General features: G+C 40.2%; 1 protein-coding gene across 3 annotated transcripts in view; it reads left to right on the forward strand.

Annotated features, from left to right (window-relative positions):
• Positions 1-17,533, forward strand: part of LOC125183441 (uncharacterized) — a 72,343-nt gene that overhangs the window by 48,543 nt on the left and 6,267 nt on the right. Inside the window, exons 5-7 of one of the 3 annotated variants that reach the window (XM_067001144.1) lie at positions 6,534-6,709; positions 6,793-12,881; positions 14,457-16,311. In XM_067001144.1, coding sequence (XP_066857245.1) covers positions 16,214-16,311 — 98 coding nt within the window. In that variant the 5' untranslated portion in view covers positions 6,534-6,709; positions 6,793-12,881; positions 14,457-16,213. The remainder of the gene's footprint in view (positions 1-6,533; positions 6,710-6,792; positions 12,882-14,456; positions 16,312-17,533) is intronic. The other 2 variants (XM_067001145.1, XM_067001143.1) reach the window with 2 other exon arrangements.

Genomic DNA, 17,533 nt, shown 5'->3' on the forward strand with positions numbered 1-17,533 from the left:
GTCTGACCTGTTTTTTTCATGCCATGTTATCATAAATCATAGAATCATAGACTGGCTCGTGTTGGAAGGGACATTAAAGATCATCTAGTTCCAACCCCATAAAATTGATAAAGCCGTCAACCTCCTTTTGCTTTGCAGAAGGATATCCAACATTTTATCACGACTGTAATAAATGCAAGTGCTGACAGTTTACAGTGCTGAGACTCAGCTGCAAGAGAAGGTTGGTGGGGAGATTTGCCTGTGGATTTTCAGAAAGGTCAAAGATCAGCAGTGTTGGGAAACCTGAGCCATCAGCTGTCTCCTTCTCATTTAGGAAAATTGTTCCAAGTTTGTCATTCTTCCTTGTGCAGAGAATTAATTAATGATACAATTAGATGCTTAAAACAGTTATTTGTGGGCTTATGAAATCTGAATAAAACCAGATAGGAAGGATGCAATTACTGATAAAAACAGATTAATATTAGGAATATTTTTTTGCTTGAATAAGTCCTCACCTATTTCTACCACTCTGCTTGGGGAAAATGCACTTCTAAAATAGTAGTTTTTAGCCTTCTTTGCTGTCCCTTCCTTTTGCTTTCTTTTTGCTGTGACACTACATTTGTTGTACAGTCCCATCAACACACCCCAGTAGCAGCAAAACACTGCTTTCCAAATACAGCTGTGCCGAGGATGTCTTTTGCTGACATTTAATGTTTGGTTTTGTTGCTCCTCCTCTTGGAGCCATGTGGCTGTTCTCCCAGCTTTTGGTAAGATGAGTGTGTGTTTGCACGTGTGTGTGTGTGCAGAGGAGGTCCAGCTCTTTGGTTCCACCATGTCAGCATAATGGACATTTTGCTGCGAGTTAAATTGATAAAATAAATATTGCCCATTTGATAACCAATGCCACGATGTTTTTTAAACTTTATCTGGAAATGTCAAGGCAGTGTGTTTTGGTAGTGAAAAAAAGAAAGTGTATTTTTAGGAATAGCTTTTTATATTCACTTCAGTGTGCTGTGGACTCAAATTCAGGAGTGTTAGGTTTTTAATAAGATGACATGGCTTTTCTCTTCAATGGCAACAGCTCTTTTTCATTGTTCAGTACTCATTTACATTTTAAATTGGATTGAACACAACAGTTTTAAAGAAAGAATAAACAAAATGGAATGAAGTATTTTAAATTATGATTCTTTTAAACAGGTGACTTTATGGAAGGCTGCATGCTGCTGTCCCCAAAATGCTGAAGTTGTTGTCGTGTGAACTCGTTTGAGAGCAGGAAGGCAGAGAACTCAAGTGCCTCATTTCATAGTGTGAAATGAAGTTTGTGGGTGGACTTTTCACTGGGCTGCATTATGCTTTGTCTCCCTGTGACACGCCAGCTAAATGGACAGGACGAGCCTTTGTAGTTTTGCAATGTCCCATTGTTATGTAGCACATGAGAGCAGTGTGGTATTGGTGCAGCTGTTCATAAACGGAGGATTGGAAAAGCTAGTCCAGGGCAAACCAGAAAATGCTAAATCATAAATTTGAGTCTGAGTCTTGAAGATGCTTCTGGCAATGTGAAACACTCCCTTTCCTTAAAAACACGATTACCTCTAATCCTCATTGTGTGACACTGCAGATGGAGACAGTACTGAGCATCTATTAGCAATTCAGATACACAGGGCTGAGACTGAAGTTTTGATCTTTTATGCTCTCCAAGGATGTCTGAAGAGTATTTTTGGCCTGGGGGTTTTACACAGCCCTATTTTGTGAGAAATGCTGAGCTCCTGTTTCTTTTCTTTCTGCTTTGCTGAGGGTGGGGCTCTGAAAGCGGCTGTTGAAAACTTCAGTTGTAGCCTGTCTTTTTGAAGTAGTTGCATTTTAAATACTTTGTGAGCATAAAGTATTCTAATTTCCTCTGGAATAACAAGCACCTTTTTTTTAACGGTAGCCGAGAGGGGACCAGCTAGCAACACTTCTCACACACACTCCCCAGCTCCTGCGAAATCTCGTACCCCAGGGTACCAGACCTGTTCTGCACAGCTAACCTGGACGTTAACCATTACTTTTACTTCAGTAAAGGAGGAAGGGTTTGGCCTGAACTGCAGCTTTGGGATGTTTGCTGGAAGGCTAAGGTGTTTAAATCAGTAGCTAGAGGTCTTCAGCTGTGGCAGCTGCCACCTTGAATCAAGGGCTTCGGGGTGCTTTTGCTGTTCTCAGAACCCCAGAGCTGAGCAGTTGCTGTCATGCAGGATGGGCAAACTGAAGGGTCCAGAGGGTGTTAGGTGTCTGCTCCCCTGAGGTATTTCAGATGTCTTGGAAAAGCCATACAAAAATGCTAGGAGGCATTTGACACTCTCCTCCGTTCCCTGCCTGGGCTATGGAGCTAGGGAGCACCACTTCAGTGGCATTTTAATACTGATCCTGTGAAGTCTAGATGCTCTTCTGGCAGGTTTGTGATGGTTGGGAAATTGCCTTTTCTTGTAAACTGGGAAGCTTGTTTTCTGGGCGCTCCCAGGTTTTATCATGGTCGTTGAATTTTAATATACAAGGACCAATCTGCCCTTGCTAATGTTTACTCACAGGTGCTTGGTTTAGGAAGCAGCTTTCACAGAACAAGGTGAAAATATCAATTGTCATATTGATCACAGAGAAGGCAATATGTCACGTCTTCTACTGAATGCTTACAAATATGGGACTCGTGAGATGGCACTCTGTTGCTCTGGCTGTTGTGTAAAAGATTAAAGCTTGGAGCAGTTTGTTTGATTGATTTCAGTGAAGCAGAGTCCTTTGCCAGTATGTGACTGAGACAAAGGATGATCGTCAGAACGCGTTAACTGCAGGGGAGCCAGGGGGCAGCTTTCACAGAGGTCACAGAAAAGGGTCTGTCCCAGTTCAGTGGTAAGTGATCTCCTTGCAGGAGAGAGCAAATGCTGCTTTTACATACCTGAGGTTCTTATTTGTTCATGATGTGACAGTGTAAAAGACTGTGAAAATGAGTTGATATATTCATTCATGTTTTTCTTGTTGAGTCATTTTAATTACTGAAAAGTAATATATTTTCCAACATTAGAATGTTGCATTGGGTTATCAATATTCTAGTGTACTCTTTCATGGTCAGAATGTCGAAGGGGACTGCTAGTAGCTTATATATACATGATACTTTTCAGAAAAATAAGATGAAAAATCTCAGAAAAGGATATTGTGAGATGCATAGTATGAAATAGTGCATTACATTATCCTGCCATATCATTATTTTCCATTAAAGAAAATGTTAAAAAATAAAAATAAAAAAATGATAAAACAGTCATGACATGATAAATCAATAATTATTCTAGAGAATGTGCCCACATCTGTGCGTTTTGTTTGTTTGTTTGTTTGTTTTCTTATAATCAGAAAATACTGCTCACAACAACTCTGTTGGTCCTTTTATCTCTGCACAGGGTCACCTGGAATGACCCCAGCATTTTCATATGAGCAGTAAAGAGCTATTCTTTCCAATGTCAAACTTGCTTTCTGGTCCAGCAAGTATGGGAGCAAGTGCTAAGATCTTATTACTGTGAATTACATATTTATGATTTTTAAAGCATCTCTTTTCAAAAGCAAATTAAACTCCTTGGACAGGAATTGTGAAGTTACTGAGGTACCCAAACTCTAGCTAGGTTATTTATTTATTTATTTATTTTAATAAGAGTTAGGACTCCAAGATACATCTGAGGAAGTTAGTATATATTTGCATTTTTGGGCCAAATCTGACCCTGAGTAACTTCTTGAGGATGGGATTTAGGACCCTCTTTTGCTCAGAGAGATGTCCTGAAGCATGTGTATATTTTGCTGTGTAAGGCTAAACTTGAGAGAAAGTGTGTATTTCAGTGTTTTGTTTCATTTGCCTGACCGACTTTGCACCATACTTTGAATTCTGCAGTACGTGTATGGCTGACTGAATTTCAGCACTACATTTCCTGAATATGTAGGCTTCTTACAAAAAATAACAGATTTAACTTGTGGCACCAATGTATGGAAGGAAAGTTTCTTAGAAGCTACCTCACAGCAAGCAGCTCTAGACTGTTGTTATGATGTCCTAAGATGTCTGGCATAGCATCTCGGGCTAGTGTGTAAAGCCCTACCTAGGTGGTAAATATTCCTACAACTCTATTAACGTATTTTGTAGAAAAATTAGCCCATCCTTGCTTTTGTTCATCTATCACCTTCTCAGTCAGGAGATAGTCAACTTTTTAATGACCAACAAAGTGGGAGTACAGTACAGCAGAGCTGTTTTTGCAGTTCTTGGCATTGCCAGAACAAAAGGGTTAGGAGTGGGAACAGCTTTAAGGTTCAGCTGTTAAGCAGCAATGCTCTCTGCAAAGCTGCTGTTGCAGGATCTCACAGCAACCGAATTCTTCTAACCTGATGACTGGATTAGGAATGAGAACTAAGTTTCTCTAAGTTTCTACCGCTTTGATATGGTTGGGAATGTTTGGAGCTGAATATATTGCAGTCAGGGCTTTGCAGCCACTGTTTCATTGCAGGTGTACCCATTGCTAAAAGAAAGCCTAGACCTGGTTAGGAAGCACATTGCACCTGCTGACGTGACAATGTGTTTATTAGAATTAATTTTAAATTAATCCCCAACGCAAGCAGATGTGCAAGCAGTGCCCAAGACCTGTTCAATCCCGCGATGCATGTGCAGGCAGCACCCGCTGCTCAGCATCTGCCATGTGCAGGGGATCAGCCTGCAGCTGCTTTGACTTGCAGGTGAGGCTGCAGAGTGGGGAGCGTCCCCGCTGCCATGCCACAGCCACGAGCATCTGTCACCTAGCAGGTCCTTCCTCTCCCTCAATCACAGGAGCCCTGGCTGGGAGCACATGCTTTGGCAATGCGAAGTTGGTGTGATACACAAACGGAGAGCACATGTTCTGTTATAAAGAGTAATTGGATGCGGATATATCTTTTGAAATCCTGAACTGAGAGTTTTGATTTACATGCATAAATATAATTTGTACTCCAATCCAACACAACACTTAGATGTATGCTTAATTGCAAGTCTCTGAGCCTTGCTGAAGAAGCATCAAATGGAACACTTGCAAAAACATTTTTAAGATGATGACCATACCAGTGAGAAAAGGCAAGCACCATCATGGATGAATACATGGGAATGGTGCTTTCTTTTTGTAGGCAGATTCCCATTGCATTCTTACTAATACAACAACAAACAAAGAAACAAACAAAAAGATGGAAATAGAATTTAAAAAAAAATAAAAAAGAGAAAACTGCCTAGAGTAGAATAAAAATCACAGTGGCAGAAATATGAACAAAAAGCCTGGCATTCTTCTAGTGTTCAACAGCCTTCGTAACAATACGCATTGTTCTACGGTGGTGTCAGCCACCTGGAGTATTTAGATCAGCAGTCCGGAGATTCATGATCCTGCAAGAAAATTTATAATCTTGACAAAAATGGAATGAAATCCCATCCCCTTCCTTTTTACGTATTTTATCTTGAATTGTACCTTATGTGACAGGACTGCAATTAATATCTCTTGTAAAACAGAAGGCTCATTAAATTGGTCTCATTATGGTTGCTGAGGTTGTGTGACACTGCTGAAAGGGATTCCCCCATTATCTGTGTTTGACACGTATTCCTAATCAACCAGGCCAATTCTGCTTTATCAAAGGGCTGTCACATGAGAGGAGATGATATTTATTCTGACTTGTACTATTAGCGTAAAAAATGTAGATTGCATCGGCAGACACATAACCCTCACAAATGGCCACACAGAGCATTTATTGAGGTGTCCCCTTTCTGCAAAGGTGGTTCTAAATATAGCCTGCTTCACTTTTCAGTACTGGGGATGCAGGCCATTTTGTGTTTTTTTTTTTGTTTTTTTTTTTTTAAACCCCTATTTTCAAGGGATATTTATGAAATTAAATTGTAATAGACTGTGGAGAAGTCTCACAGCAAACAAGTGCAAAGGGGCAAGAGCACCAGCAATTCTGCAATTTCCTCCACCATTTGTTGCTGAAAAGAAATCCAGCAGCCCTACATATTCAACTTCAGAAACTTGTAAGCAATGTGTTGTCTTAACATGTATCTTAATATGTATCACAATATTACCTCGTTTATTGAAAATTTCCTGAACAGTTTTTTTGATTTCTTACTGATACTAAGTTTGTCAGGGATACAGACGTTTTGTCTGTTTATAAAACTGTTTGTAGAAAATTTATGAGAGAGCTTTAATGGGGGATGATGGTACCTGAATCTGCTGGGTTTAGAAACATCAATATGCTAATGCGGGGCTTAACAACATCACCCTTACAAGGTTTGCACAGATATTTTCATATTGCTACAGCACTGTGTGTTTAAAAGAAACATATAGCTGTAATGCAGCCTCATGTGTTTGTATAGGAAACCGCCTATGAGAAGAAACCCCAAAACTCAAACCAAATGCTTTCTTAGTTAAGTTTAAGAAATTTTGAATAACAGGTAAATTCATACAATATATATAAAATCTATACAAATTCTACAGACCTATTTTGACCCTTTTTCTTATAGCATCCTTTTTCTTATATACACACAGTATTCAGAAGTATGGCTCCTTGTCTCCTTTGTCGATAATACAAAGTAGTTTCTGATTTGAGTGAGAAGATGGAAACTGGGAGGAAAGGGAAGTTGACGGTGCTCCTGCCAGCTGTTGGAGTGATGCTGCAACACCCCAGCCTGGACTGACTGCTGGAAGAACAACAGAGAAGTGAGGTATGAGAGTATTACTGGCCAAGGGAGTCTTTCTTTGTTGTTCAAGCTTTTTTATTATAATGTCAGTATAATTCCTTTTTTAGGTTACCATGACACTGAGAGAACACTGAACTGCATTTTGAAACAGGCCCCCTGGTCCAGCAGTACTGAATATAGGCTGATACCTCAGACAAGGTAAGTGAAGCTGGGAGGAAACAAGAATCCTTCATCCCCAGAAGGAGATGGGAGAATGGGACTGTCACATGGAGGAGGAAGGTGAGGAGTTGCATGGGTTCTGAGTCTGAACAAAAGCAGATACTCACCTGTGAGTGCTTGGAAGAAGTTTTGCTGGAAGGTCCTTATGAACACAGCTTAATGCTAGTTCTCTTGGCCCCTCCCTTGGCTGTAACTCTGGGTGTCTAGGAAGCAAGTGATTTCACAGTCACTATTTTGTCCCTGGAAAAGCTTTATCTGATAATCAAGTTTATGATTTGCTCAGCAACATTGAAAAGCTTCAGCTGGGACTGTAATTCCTAAAAGAACGTTTGTCTCCTGCAAGAGATGATCCGAGTCTATTGATGTCAAAAGATTGGGCCCTTCCTGATGAGAAGGGAACTCTTTTTTCTTCTCTTTTCTTCCCCTTTGAAGATGGAAAGCTCTTAAGAGTTTCAGTTGTAAGATATAGCTATTCCTCCATTGTTCTGTGTGGGATCAGAGAAACACTAAAGTAAATGGTTATTTTAACAACAGATCATATACCACAACATTTGTGATATGTGGTGTATTGAGGATGCTATGAAAACATACTCAGCTAATGTGACCAAAGGGTGTCTCCAGGGAGAAAGGAGATTTTGTCAGGCGCTGTCAAATATGATCTAGGTGCACCTTCCAAATAAAGAATCCTTGAAGCTGAAGCAGGCCAATGAGTACACAAGGGAAGGATGGCCCTAAACATGCACAGTTTTGTATGCATCTCTGTAAAAAAATTGTCAGTGGCTGCTTGTTGTAAGAGACAGAACATCAGACTAGGCAGATTGCTCTTATGTGCAGTGTGTAGAACATTCAAACATCAGATAGAGATATCATGTTAGATCAGTCAATCACAACTTGAAAATTAATAACACATTTTAGCCGAAACATCCAAAACAGGTAAAGCTAAAAGTGAAATGATGTTTCTCATCATGTAGATAATACTTTATCTTTTGCAGACACATCTTCTACAAGCTCCCAGTGTTGTGTGTGATTTTCGCACTGTGTAACTTGGTGCATAATTAATGAATTTAGCATAATGCCATGTTTGTTTATTCATATCTACTTCAGAATTATTAGATTGAATGTCCTGAAAGTCAGTGTTGTGAATCAGAAAGAGTGAAGCTAATCTTTTGATGAATAATTTGTTGAGAAGTTGATGCTTTTGTAGACGTAAATCATCAGCTAAATAAGCGTGACTGTTGGGGAGCAGCCTCTACATCCTGAGATTTAACTAGTCCCCTTCCCACAAAGATCCTGCAGGCCTTCTGGAGCTGCTGCCTTGTACATGCAATGATCTCCTTGTCAGCTGTGTAGTGGCAGCTGGTGGCACTTTGGTTTAGCAAGAAGTCCCCAGTCCTTGCTGTGCTGGAAACAGTTGGAAGCTGCAACTTGCTTTGTGTGGGGCAGTTGCTCCTGGCTTTGGCAGGGTTCATAGCCAGACCTCTCTTTCATTATTTCCAGTACTCAGAAAAGATGACACCTACAAGAGATGCAGTTTGAGTGGATTATGACAGTACAACTCCACTTATGATTTCAAATTTTCATTCATTTTTATTGCAGAATGTACTATCTTAAGCACTGCAAGTGTTGGCAGGAGGGAGGCAAAAACATAGGGCTGTGTTTCCTGCACTAAGTGCATCTTTCCCTCTTTGGTGGACTGAGGTCTCAAAAGGAAATTCCAACAGTTGAAAAGGATAGGGAATAACTCAGTTAATGGAGCTGAATGGGTAAATGCTTGGGCACATAGTGAATGCAGGAACAGTCTGATACAAGAAGCTGATGTTCTGTAGGAACTTCTGAACATAATTAGCAAACAACAGAGGCTAAATTGATGATCCTTATGGGTCCCTTCCAACTCGGAATATTCTATGATTCTAAATTATTTTCTCTTAGTCTTCCTAATTTGGAAGAAAGAATGGAAAGAAAAATCTTGCATATACAGAGCTCAGAGTTTTGTGTTACCCCAAAACAGCGCGGTTGCAAACATAGTTTTAAGTGTCTAGAACAAGGCTGGGCCTTTAAAAAGTCTTTCATTTAGAGATCTGGAAAAACAGAGAAACAGAGGTGAAGATCTCTTTGCACTGAGAGCTGGTTTCTCAAGGTCAGTGATACCAGGGTCAGTTTTGACTGATTGTGGGAGACTATTGTTGTTGTTTGCTTGTTTGTCTGTTTTGTTTTTGCTTTTTAATAATTGCACACAGAAATCTCAGTGTTTTGTCAGAAGAATGTAATAAAACCATAGGGCAGTGGTTTGTCTGATTAAAAAAAAAAAATACTGGGACGAAATATTTGTGTTGTGAATGTTAGACTGTAGGGGTCAGGCTGGAGTTTTGCCAGAAGATGTGACTTCGGGGAATTCTGTGGAAATTTCAAGAGATTATAAACTGAAGCTGTCTGGCAAAAGGTATGATATTCAATGTTCTTGTCTTCTGAAATAGTCTCATTTGAGAAATACTACAGATGTGTGAATAATTCCAACGCAGGGAGTGGGAGAGGAATTCCTGTCCTTCCTTTAATCTTCCTATAATCTCTTTCTGACCAAACTCATCTGAGAATCAAGACGACTGATTTCTAACTGCACCCAGCAAAAGAGAGAATTGTTTCTTTTTACTTTAAATTAAAAACTTGTTATGGGTTTTAGAAATAAATGTCCTTATGCAAAGTGGCAGTGCTAGTGGACATACAATTTTCAAAGGAAATCAAGCCAGAGTTCATCAATTCAGTTACTAAAAGAGCGTGCAGATATGCTGGGTTTTACATGGGTAAATATATGTATATGTACATATATGTATACCCTCCACTGCACTTTTATTTTAGAAAGGAGGACTCAAAAAATTAGAATCTAATAGTTGGCTAACTGCGAAATTGATAACTGTCCCAGAAACATCCTTACACTTGTATCACAAAGGCCTTCTGTTTAGTTCCTTATACACAAAGAAAAATAGAATTGGTTCCCATGTGAATAGGATAAGAAAATGGGATGCACATGTGTGTGAAGTTAAACATGTAAGTGCTGAAAGTACTGCAGCTTGTGTTAATAAAAATTGCAGATTTGATAATTTTCAATCACTTTCTCATTCAAAATGGTTGATAAATGGTTTTCTATTCTTGCTTGGAAATACATTTTATATTACAGCTTATACAGTATTTGAGACTGCACAAAGCATGCAATTCTTATTTGTAGAGCAAATAGAACAAGCCATTAAGCTAGAAAACTATGTCTGCTTGAGTCTTCTCCCATATTCTCTTAGTTACTACAGACAGCTAGAAATGCCTTCCTTTTTTTGTACCTACATACAATGCCTATCTTGCATCCATACTTTCTATCCTCTAGATCATACTACATTAAAACTGTGAAAGTTAAAAGTGATTTTGGCAACGTATCAAGGTTATTTCAGAATAACCTTGTTCTTAATTTCCTATTAATATGTAGAATTTTTATAAATTATTTTTTCTGGCAATCATTATTCATCAAAAAGATTTTTTTGTGTGTTTCTCCAAATGGGTAGCTCAGTGCCTTTTTAGTAGCTCTAAGCCTAAACTTCAGCAAGTGTGTGATCAAGTGTACCGGAAAAATCCTTTGTCCATTGCTAAACCTTATGAAATTGTAGATCAAAAGAATTTCCGTATCTTACAAGGACTGTGGTACTATTCATGGGCTAAAAATGACTGTCAAAGTAATAAAACAACTACTGTTGTCAGGGAAAGATTAAAAGCGGCAGCTGGATTGTACACAGACAACTTTAAAATCTTTCTCTAGGAAGGTAGATGCTTTAGAAAATGATCTGGCTTTTCAGTTGATTTGCCATGATTGGCAGCCCCATAAAATGGCTACTGACACAGGAACTTGCAAAAGAAAGAAGCCTTTTTTCACCATAAAGAGAATATTCTGCTTCTTGCCTTCTTCCAAATTGGACTCCGCGCTTGGAAGTGAGATGTAATGCAAGTGTCATAGCAGTGATGGGTATCAGCCTTTTCCTGTGTTTTATCCAATTTATCCAAACTCGTTTTCTGAAATAATTCCTGCTGTCATTTTTCTGCAGCTTGTATTTTAACCTATGTTCTTCTTACTATTTTAGTTTTATTCCTCAAGTTTAGCTGTACATTTTGCAGTTCTCCTTAAAGTCACTATATGCAACATTGCTTTCCATGTAGTTTTTCTAAGATCATAATCATCCTGACCACTACTAAGTACATATAATCACTATTATAATTAAATGTTTCTTTCTGATATCAAGAAATGCATTTTTTTTAATTGTCTCCGAACTTCTAGCCAACCTGCTTCTCAGATTTGCATGTGTGCAATCTTTGAAATTTTATTTATGAAAGGTCAGTGTGTTGGTTTCTTTTAATTAATTCCTTTCTTTCCATTTTAGGTATCTTCCTTGTTTCTTTTTTATTCTATTGAATAAAGTAGTTATCTTTGTGTGTTTATCACAAGATTGGGTCATCTTCCTTGCACTTGCTCATTTTTCCAAGGTTGTCATTCTCTCTGGGGTTTTCTTTCCCTATACTTTTTTTGTTTTATATTTACTCTCTTAACCTGTTCTATCAAATATTTATGACACCATAACTGGTTACCTCAGAGGGTAGTTTATTTTTCTTTCATCCTGACAGCACCATACACTGCTGGAAATCAACTAAATTGTTTGCCAGCCGTTTTCTTCCCATTGGCTTCTGGTTTTGGCCCTCCGGATAGACCTCCTTGTATGTCAGATTGTAATACTGGGCTCCAAGTTCCCCTGTAAACATCCCTGTATCTCTTCTCACCTCTGCTCAGCTGGTTTAACAAATACAAGACCTGTTTGCCTGTACTGTTTTCCTTTAAGGTTCTGTGCAATGGAGTTATGAATTGGACAGCTTTGTTCCACAGTGCCTTTTTTTTTCCATGCACTGGTCTTAAAACATGCATGTGTTTGGCTTTTGTGGGTGTAAGAATGCATGTGTTGCATAATTTGTCACAGCTCGAAGCCATTAGCGGTGGCAGAGCCAGGCCTGTAATGTGCCCAGTTCATAAGCATGTACACGCTCTTCTTGCCCATTCAGATGCTGGGCTTGGAACATGCTGCCCTGCGCTTATCAGGTAACATCAGCAGTGTTCTTCGTATCTGTGCTGAGGATGGAAAACTTCAGCTGGCAGTCAAAAGTTTCTGTCCCTTCTGATCTTTTTGAATGTCCTGCCTGAAAAACACAAGCTCTTACAACAGATGATGATTGACCTGATTCAGAAGGAGGGGTGTGCAGAAGAGTTGCTGAGTAGGAGAGGTGCTGGGTGCTGCTGCTGGTGTGATGACAGTGTGGTCGGTCCGTCCACCCCTCCCCACACACACACACACATACACAGTTACCCTGCTTGCAAACTCCTTTTGCCCAAATTTGTAAGCACCACTGTCTGAATGCCTTCGGCTTCTCTTTGGGCTCTAGCACTAACAGCAGCACCAAGCCTCACCCTTGCTGACCACAGACCTTGAAAAAGAAAAGGACAATGTCTAATTTCTTTATTTTTTGCAGATCTCTCTGAAGGAGAAATACAGATAAAAGCAAAGCTCTGTGACTGATTTTTTCACTATCTACTTGAAAGACAGTGGGTCAGAATTAAGGCATTTTTGCTGCGGAGGAAATGTGTGGGATGTTGGCTGTGAGCCAGTAGCCACTAACATCCCTGGCTGCACTAGGAATACTTGAATGAAGTGGGCGTCAACCTCGGGAGAGCGGGCAGCGCTACCTACATCAGAGAAAAACCTCTTCATTGAGACTCAAGGAGTAAAAATATTGAATGGAGATAAACCGGTTTGATGGATTTTTTTTTTCCTGTGAGGAACAGTAAAAATACAAGAATCATGATCCAGTCTGGAAGAACATCCCCTAAGGTCCTGTGCCTGTCGTGTCCCATTCATTCCGCAGAAAATGAGATACATGCAGTCCTTGACTACTCTGACTTGTAAGTTTCATCTTTTAGTTCTGGCTTCTCAACACACAGAATGAGGAAATAACATCCAGAAACTTTCACCCTGTAGTCCTCTTTACAGCCAGGCTTTTAGTGCTTTTTTTTTTTCCTTTTTTTTACAAAAACAGAATAAAGATCTGAAGCGCGTCAAATGTTTTTTATAGAATATAGTTCATCCAGACACTCATCCTGCTTATGTCCAGTTGAATGTCCACTGGGGAAAAAAGTCATCTCTAGAGTTCCTTTTTACCACTCATTTATGAATCTGGAAGATGAAACAATTTTTTTTCAATGTTATCTTTCTTCTTGTAATCAGCCCCAGATGAGAGTTACGCCATCTCGCAACCTTGGTACTACTGAGTCAGTTACCAGCTCTATCCAGTCTAAATATGATCACATTTTTCTTGAATGAAGTCCATCATCGGAGCATCATGCCTCTGAAAGAGTTTTTTTTTCAGTTTCAATATATGAAACATAAGCAGCAGATTTTCTTTTTGTCTGAAACTACAGAACCACACAGTTGTCAGAAAAAGAAGAATGGGAAAGAAGATTCCCATTTTTTGTGACATGTTATTAGAAGATTCCCATTTTTTGTGACATGTTATTAGAAAGTGATACTTTCATTTTGTTGAACAAGGAGAATGGGCAATGATGCAAAAAAGGAAGTATTTTGTTTAAGTGGTGGCACTGAACAAAGGAAGTGGCCGTAAAAAGATGGATTGGGGAGAGCAGAGTATCACAAATACTTTAAAAAGCTCTTCTTGCATGGGAAACAAAGGGATGCTGCACAAGTGACAGCTGCTTCCATGTAAAACTAGAGGATTACATGGTGACGATGGTTTCGGTTTTGGATGTAGTTTTGCACATTGGCTCAAGCATGTCTGGTCAGATAACACTGAGGTTAGAGAAAGCTAGAGGGTAGGAGATACAAAACGACAGCTAGCAGGCATGGATGCAAAAAGTGAATCTGAGCAGAATTTGGGAAAACTAGACCCCTGAACTGGAGCAGGTCTATCAAAGCAAACAAGTTAATAATTGGCTTTGCTTTTATTACAGATAATATCTTTGTGCTGACAATTTGCCTTTCAGATTCTTGGCTTGGATATGACCTGTAACAGTGTGGCCTCAGTGGTAAAAAGTGTTTGTGGACAATTGGTCTTCAGTGTCCTCTCTCTGGGGCAAAAAAGATTGAAGCAACTAAATGCTGCCAACTCCTTGCCTTTCCTTTCCCTCCAATGCTCAGACTTGAAATCCAGAGCCTCAGAGAGCTGTGGTAACGCACTGACAGCCAGGAGTCAGAAACAGTCATAGTCCCAGGACACAGCTGCTAGAGGCTGTATAAGCACAGTGCGTGCGTGGTTGCTACTTGAAGAGGGATCCATCCATGGAACTGTGGGGGTAACAAAGGTAGGCTGGCAGTGAAGGGCAAGGGCACAATGAGGCAGTGTTGATCAGGATGAAGGGCAGTGGCCTTCACCCACCCTGTTGCCGCAGATGGCGTGTTTCTTTACATAGACTTTCCAGCAAGGTTTCCAGAAGACGATAAACTTGTCTTACATATCCTTTCAGGGGACTTCTACCACTATGGGAGGCAGCGTGAAGCAGTGTTTTGATGCTGCATAAGAACAAGATGAAAGTTGGCATCAGTGGCCAGGCAGAGGCAGAGGATTATTCTGTCACAGGAAGCAATGAGAGAGGAAGGAGACTGTGCACACCTTGCATCTGAAAGCGGCACGTGTTACAGAGGGAGGATAAAGGAGGGTGGCAACAGGAAGGAGACGCAGGCAAAGCAGTCGCAGGCAAGGCTTAATTCTCCAGGCTAGGGAAGAGCATGCTGTAGTAACTGAAACACAGGTGATGGGAGCATAGACAAAAGATCATCTGTGTGAGAAGGCACCAAAGATCAGCAGGCCTTTAACAGCATGGGATTCAATGGAAGGGCTTAGAGGGATTCACATCAGAAATGTTTAGGAATGTTTTCACCATGGAGGATAAATGCTGCTCGGGAAGAAGTAAGAAGGCTGATGAGGCGGGAGGTGATACTAGTTTTACTGTTCTGTGTGAAGGGTTAGCCTTTAAGAGATGTGAGCTGAAACATAAGATTCCTTGGCACTTTCTGGTTCACCTTAGTTGTTCACGTGGTGGGGAGAGAAGGAAGGATGCAATACTGGAAGATGCTTAGATTCTTCATCAAGAAAAATGGTCTGAGAGGCAAAATATTCAGGAAAGTGGAAGAAAAGAACGTAACTATAACATTGTCTTCTGGTGCTGTGATGAACCTTTCTTTTTCTGATATCCTTGGGTAGCAAGCAGCAAATTAGAAAATCCTCAAAACGAATTTTGAAAGTAACCGCACTTTCTGCTCTGAGAGAGAAGTTTAAAATGTCTAACATAGTTTTGTGAGGAAGAGGAAAATGTGCCGGAGGGCTGAGAGTTCTTAAGACCAAGTTATAAGCCTTTGAAAATAGGATTTTATAATGGAAAAGCAGAGATCATTAACTATTGTAAGCACCTCTAAGAATGACACCTCTATAGTAAATTACATTCAAATTAATATAAAACTGTAAAGATTCCCTGACAGCTTTGATTATGTAAGTTGATTTTAGTAGTTAAATGTTGACTTTCTATAATGCATTCTCCAAATATTATACTGAATGCTGCATCATATATAACAATTACCATGTCACAGTGCTATTTTGTGTAAATTAAATTATTGACAGCAATATAATTTTGTATTCACTTTATTATTTTGATTCATTTTTCTGTCAAAATATACAATGACTCTTCACTAGATTTAGAAACCAGAAAAACTCTTTAGATGGTGAAGTATTATTCTCCATACATTATTTTTCCTTAGCCTGTAATGAGGTTGGAGGGGTGGGGGGGAGAGAAGCACCATTTAATTCCTTCTCTGACATTGTGTGTGTTTTTTAGACATGTTCTCAACTTTAAATTGTGTTACAATAGGTGTGCTTTCCAGAAAGCCTGCGAAGTCCAGAACAGCCCTGGTCAGCTCCTCCAGGGCTGCAGTCCTGGTGGTTTTAGTGGTGCACTAACACAAGGACTATCCTGAGTTGTGGGATGGGTTTCTTAATACGATGATTTTTCAGCTTAGCTGTAAGGAAGGTCCGTTGTACATCACAGGCGAATACTTCCTGTTCTTTGATATTTCTTGTAGATAAAAGTAAAAATCAACATCTGTTCATTGCTGTTCTTTCTTCACACCTTTTCTTCCCAGGTTCTTCAAGGGTTATGGCAACAGTGATTGTCCCTTCTAGGATGCCTGTGAAGTATTTGCCAGTGGTGGTTGTAACTGTTCTCTCCAAATGCACAGCCTGTCAGCTTCTCACGACCTGCTCGGAGCTAGAGTGTGGAAATTGGGACACCAGCTGCATATTCCTACTGGACCTTGGCTCTTCTCTGGGTAGGTGCCCTGACCTTCCCTGTGGAGCCAGTCCTGCTCCCGTAAGATGGCCAGTGCCATTCTGTGAGATGGAAGAAATGGGCTCAGATGCAGTCAGGCAGAAAAGCGGACTGAATCCACAATGTCACACACTGTGGGCAAGGGTAACTAACTACAGGTAGAAAAAAAATCCCTCCATTCTGAGTGGTGGTAGAAAGGTTCAGAAAATGTTTATCTTCTCAGCTGGTCCAGACCAAGTATGTTGGAGAAAGCCTACGCTGCAAATCTCAGTGAGGTTCAGTCATGGCTTAGGTACTGACAATCCTTACTCCCATCTGCATCTGCTCAGTAATAAAAAGCAAAGGTACTTTGACACTGCTGAGAGTGCTGGAAAAAGTTTCTGGTGCCTGGTCCAGTGAGATCCGTGTAGCTGTGGGCTAGCTTCTTCTTCAGCAGGCTGGCCAGGTCTGCAGCCCATATAGTGCACTGGGAGCCCTAAAAGTCAATATTATTTTCCAGAGGCTCTTTCAAGTTGTCTTACTCAGCTGTGCTGAGCATGTAGAGTTGAGGAGGCTGAGAGGAAAGCTGCAAGCTGTCAGTATGGTGAGGATGGGACAGCCCATGAGAAGGTAACAGGAGAAGGCTAAATCCTCTCTGAGTTCACCATGGACTTAGCAGTGTTCCCTAAATACCTGAAAGTTCACTTGTGTCTGTAAACCTGGGGTTGGGAACACAAATTTGCTTTCCATGGCAGCACAAAATTGCAAAAACTCATCTACTGATGAAATAACACTTAGCCACTGCACTTTCATTTAATTGAGTATGAGATGTTGATATATTCTTACGTCTGCAGCATACACCAAATTTTTCTGTGCTCAGTTTTAAGGGAGAGAAGCCCAAAGAGACACTTGGCAGTCTCTGGGAATTAGAGTAGTGCTGAAAGTAAATGTCACTTCTTATCCTGGATCCTTCCTTCTTCTCCTTGCTTTGCCTCCATTTGGTATGGCACATACAAGATTTGTAATGTGGTGGTAGTAGTACGTGTGGAGCTGGCAAAGGGCCTGTTTGCTCAAAGACTGAGATGTTTTTATATTAGATGATCTGGTAGAAAAACATTACAACTCAGCCAAGCCTGCCCTCCTAAGACATTGGTATTGATGCATATTCTGTTGGCAAAATGAATGTATTAACAATTATTGCAGAGACAACTATGAAAGCCCCACATTAGCCCCACATTATGTTT

Source organism: Anser cygnoides, chromosome 7 (assembly GCF_040182565.1).
Source record: "Anser cygnoides isolate HZ-2024a breed goose chromosome 7, Taihu_goose_T2T_genome, whole genome shotgun sequence".
Lineage (NCBI taxonomy): Eukaryota > Metazoa > Chordata > Aves > Anseriformes > Anatidae > Anser > Anser cygnoides.